The following is a 5,152-nucleotide window of genomic DNA, read 5'->3' as shown; positions in this document are numbered from 1 at the left end:
GATCATCTTTCCTTACCAAAGGATCATCTCGATTATCTTATCTTTGAGGTCACTTTCCCTTACCGAAGGATCATTCCCTTAATTCTTTAATGCACATAAGATTGTTATATAATGCATAATGGGTATGGAGAAAAGAAACATTATATCATGACGTGCAATGCTAACATATATATTCAAAAATATTTAAGATATGACATATAAAAATTATCACAAAACCCCCTACCTCGAATAAAGTTCCGATAGGTATTCCGATGCAAATAAATGCAGTTGGTTAGTGAAGAGAGACTTGTTCCATATCTAGACTTTGTGTATACTAAAATGTTTTGTATAGAAAAAGGGAATAGAATAAGAAGGAAGGATCAAATAACTCTCAGGTATGTACAGATTATGTTAGGAGGCATTTAGGTGAAATCTTCAATCTGAATCGTCACTTTGTGAGCCCTATAACGTTTTATACGTTTGGAATTTGGAAATATCTATTAGAGACAAATTTATAGATAATTGAATTAGCTTTAAAACTAATTTTAAACGAAGTCAATCGGATAACTACAGCTTGAGATATTCCTGAAATACTGTTAGTATATCAGGCTGGCTGATAAGAGCATGATAACTTGTAACCGATTTATTTACCTAATTTAATTTGAATTTGATTTTATACTGAACTTAAGGAATAGAACTAGTATTCTTATCTTTTCATATAACTAAATATCATTCAAATATAATAAATGTAGAATTAATTATGACTATATTTTAAAAAGTTGTTTATTGTCGGTTAGAGATTTACTACCACTAGTATTTTCATATGTTTAAATTTTAAATTCAAATCTTAAATCATTATAATTTTAATTAATTAATTAGTTATTAAAAAATGACTTGATTCAAAAAGTTGGGATGTTACAATTCTGGCGGCGACGATGGGGCTAGTTGGCGACCAAGTGATGACGCGAAGAACCCAGGGGGTGACGATAATGTCTGGTGAGGGAGAGACGCCAGCAAAAACGGATGGTTGGTGAGGTGGCGACAGCAGAGATTTTGGGGGAGAAGCTAGTGTTTTGGTAAATTAGGATATAGTGAATGTTTAAAACTTTAAAATTACTGAATCTGATTTTTTGGCTGGGTAATTTGGGTGGAGCGTTTTTTTTTTTATTTCACTGGGCTAAATTTCCGATTCATTGTTCAAATTCTCCGTTGTCTACCTAGCGAAGGCGTTTTGGTAAATTTACACTCTTTAATATATATATTTATAAAGAAGAGAAAACCAAGTTGGGTTGACATAATGGTTAGTTCACTAGTCTGTTTAAGCAAGTGTCAGAAGTTCGAATTCGCTTTATGCATGCACCAATCCATTGCTCAACGACAGACCCTTAAATGGAATTCAATACCACGACGAATTAGTTGTTGACCTGCTGTCCGTGCAAAACCTAGAGAGAGAGAGAGAGAGAGAGAGAGAGAGAGAGAGAGAGAGAGAGAGAGAGAGAGAGAGAGAGAGAGAGAGAGAGAGAGAGAGAGAGAGAGAGAGAGGTTTATTATTGCTATTATTATTATAAAAATGATGAAGAGTGTTTTACCATGAAGAATAAAAATTACTTTTTTACAATAAAAGAAAAACACCATATACAATGCATACTAGTTACATTCTTCACCGAAAACATTATTATTATCCATCTATACTCCCCGATTTGCTTGGTTCAAGTTCAATTAACTTATGATATCAAGAAAATTGAATGATAGATGGTGGATCTGGTGGAGCAGTGTAGCTAGCTAGAGGATTATGCATTGGTGAGAACATAGCTAGTAGAGTAGTAGGTGAATTATTGTCTCAGAAATCAGAATCATATGGATATGGGGCTGCTTGATGATTGGTTGTGTATTGTATATCATATCTTATCATTGCAGATTCATCAATGAATGAAATCATTTCAGTAATGGATAGCATAGATTATGTAATAGCCTAGTTTCCATCTCACTCAAAGTTAATATCAATATCATTCAAAAAGTTTAGGATCTCTGTGATAGAGATCTTGAATACCAAGATCAATATGCATACAGCAAGAAGCTAGAGTAGAGAATCAAAGGAGGAGAAAGGAGAGATAACGTGTGTTTAAAGAAAACTGAAATAGAACTATGCATTATCAGTGAAATTGTATATAATGCAGACCCTCATGCTCTCATATATATACATAAGTATGTAAGGGAGCTTAGTCATAACAGAAAATCATTATATGATTCCTTTTGATAGTGATCTTAATCTGGGATTAACTATTATATTCATTGTCCAGGTATTTCTCTAGATTCATTCTGGAGATTCTCAGAGTCTTGATGATGGGGCTTTAGTCATTGAAATCTAATCAAGAAATTGACCATTCAGATTGCTGACATGAATTGTTAACAGATGAAAACAGAACCATCCTGGTTGGGAAAACTGAATTGATTAATTCAATTTGCATTTCTTAATTATTCTCATCTTAGACTTGTTGTTCAACAGTGCTTAAACACCAGAAGATTTCACCAAGATTCTTTGCTTTTTCTTTTTCACTAATTGGAATTAGATATTTTTGTCAAATTGACCCAGATTTGTCTCCACATCAAACATGCTACGAGATACAAATCTAGTGTAATCATTCAACATTCAAACCCAAACAAAGAACACAAATTTCATGCAAATTTGACCACCATTTTTCTTTATGTGTAGGGGTCAAGATCATATTTACCATTATATCATTAATAATAACAAAATTGGATGAATAATGAGATTACATTAGACAAGGATCTTCTGAAATTCAAAGTAGTAGCAACAATCCTCATCACACAAATAATAATAATGTTTATTATTATTACAAGATAGGCATTGATGATTGATTGATTGATTGAATAATTCAGAACCTTGTGGTGCTAGGACCCCAGCAATCCAATTCCATAACCTTCTTGATAGACTCTTCCTTAGACCTCTTAACCTTATTGGAAACAGCAGAGGCAGAAGAAGAGAATTTGGGGGCTTGAGTGTAAGATCTGATGTTGTTCTTAGCATGTTGTTGGAGTGATCTAAATGCATAGTTCCACCTACACAAACCCAATTGATCCTTCAATGCCTCCACTACTCCAATGCTTGATGCCACCATCCATGCTCTTGTTCCCTTTGCACTCATCTTTGCTTTGCTTTGATATGTGATGATATCTGAGTTTGTGGTATGCTAACTAATGTTTATGTTAATATATACACACTAATATAAAGAAAGGTGGGTGGTTTGGGAATGAAGAAAAAAAAACAAGGGATGAAAAAAACAAGGGGCGGTTTTTGAATTGATTGCACTGTTTCTTTGGAATTCAGAATCTGCGCAAACTTCAATTAATTTATTTAATATATTCAATAATTGATGTTACCTGTGTATGTTACTTTCCTTTCCTAGTACTCTCTTTCTACGCGTAAACCTTCTTTTCTTTTTTAACTCTTTCTTTATTTATGTGTAGTCACATTCTCATGTTCCTTATAGTCCCTACTATTTTTTTTATATATTTATTTATTGGATTTTAGAAAACGTATATATATTTTTTAAGCTGATTGGCTGGTAATGCATATTCTGCGCTGAGTGTAAAGAAAATTTCCAAAATGCAATTAATGCTCTCAAATGCCGGATTTTTTTACTGTTATAAAATAAAAAAAATTAAAAATATTTTATTTTATTTTTTAAAATTTTTTTATTTTCTTTATTAAGTTTGCCTTAATCTTTGACAAACTATATGAATTTGTTAGATTTGTCATGTTCTTTGACAAACTTTGTCCCACCTCTTTATATATGATCGATCGAGGGAGAAAAAATCACTCTCCTCATTCACGTTTCATTCTACTAATTTTTCAACTAATTTTTATTCGATAAAATGTCTAAAATATCATTATTATTTATTCATTACGATAAAAAAAATAGTACAGAATTAAAATGGATCTATTGCTTTTAGTTTTGCCTATCCAATATTTACATATATGCCACTCGAAGTGAGATGTCTAACAACGTTAAAAAATTTTGTAGTGTACACCATATAACTTCTGAAATGATTCATAACATGAAAAGAATGAAGAGGAAGAATGCATTCATGACAATCAAGATTGATTTTGCCAAAGTTTATAACCATTTGAATTGGAGCTTTTTTCATCAATGTCTAGTGAAGTATGGCATTCCGGACAGGATTCTAACTCTGATCATGGCATGCGTATCCAGTACGGAGTACCAGATCCTTTGGAATGGGAGAAAAACAAAAAATTTCACAACTAGAGGTATTAGGCAAGGAGACCATATATCTCCCTACCTCTTTGTCATTGCCATAAATAAACTCTCAATGCTCATAGAAGATGGAGTTGAAGAAGGAAACTGGAAACCCATGAAGGTTGGTAGGGAGGGACCAACCATATCCCACATTTTTTTTTTGCAGATGACCTCCTATTATTTGCAGAAGCCTCAGAAAATCAAGTCAGAGAAATTTTAAGGGTGTTTCAAATTTTCAGTAAAGTATCAGGTCTCATCATAAGCAAGGAGAAAACGTCTATTCTAATCTCCAAAAATGTGAAAAGGGATACGAGGAACAAAATTCAAAGAACATGTGGCTACAGAGAAGTTCCATGCTTAGGAAGATACCGAGAAATCCTACTAACCAATAGCAAAAAGAACAAGGACAATTATGGTAACATCATTGAAAGGGTGCACAGCAGACTAAAGGGCTGAAAAACCAGTTATCTCTCTCTAGCTGGTCGTATCACCCTTGCGCAGTCAGTCATTAACCTAGCTCTGAATTTCAATATGCAGCATGGAAAAATCTCTGTTGAAGTGTGTAAAGAAATTGAAAAATTCCAAAAAAGATTCACTTGGAGGGAAGAACAAAATACTAGAAGGATTCATGCTATCAATTGGGAAACACTCTGTCGTCCAAAATTACAAGGAGGATTGGGATTTAGGAAGATAACAATCATGAATGAGGCAATCCTCATAAAATTGTTCTGTAGGATCATTATCCAGCCAGATGCACTATGGACCTAAGTTCTCAAAAGCAAGTATGGAAGTGGTGAGAACCCCCTCTTTGGGGTGATATCCAAAAGCATGGATTCGAGGCTCTGGAAAAGCATCGCAGCTATTACAAAAATAGTGCAGCAGAATCTCACAAT

At 33.5% G+C, this 5,152-nt stretch overlaps 1 protein-coding gene across 1 annotated transcript; it reads right to left on the bottom strand.

Moving 5' to 3' along the window:
* Nucleotides 1–2,653: 2,653 nt before the first annotated feature.
* LOC107614370 (uncharacterized) lies at nucleotides 2,654–3,208 on the bottom strand. Its single transcript, XM_016316580.3, has one exon. The coding sequence runs from the start codon at nucleotides 3,144–3,146 to the stop codon at nucleotides 2,877–2,879; it is 270 nt and encodes an 89-aa protein (XP_016172066.1). The 5' UTR covers nucleotides 3,147–3,208; the 3' UTR covers nucleotides 2,654–2,876.
* Nucleotides 3,209–5,152: the final 1,944 nt, after the last annotated feature.

Source organism: Arachis ipaensis, chromosome B8 (assembly GCF_059453495.1).
Source record: "Arachis ipaensis isolate K30076 ecotype BB chromosome B8, ASM5945349v1, whole genome shotgun sequence".
NCBI lineage: Eukaryota > Viridiplantae > Streptophyta > Magnoliopsida > Fabales > Fabaceae > Arachis > Arachis ipaensis.
Note: the sequence above shows the minus strand (reverse complement) of the source record. Positions and strands in the feature narration are given on the sequence as shown.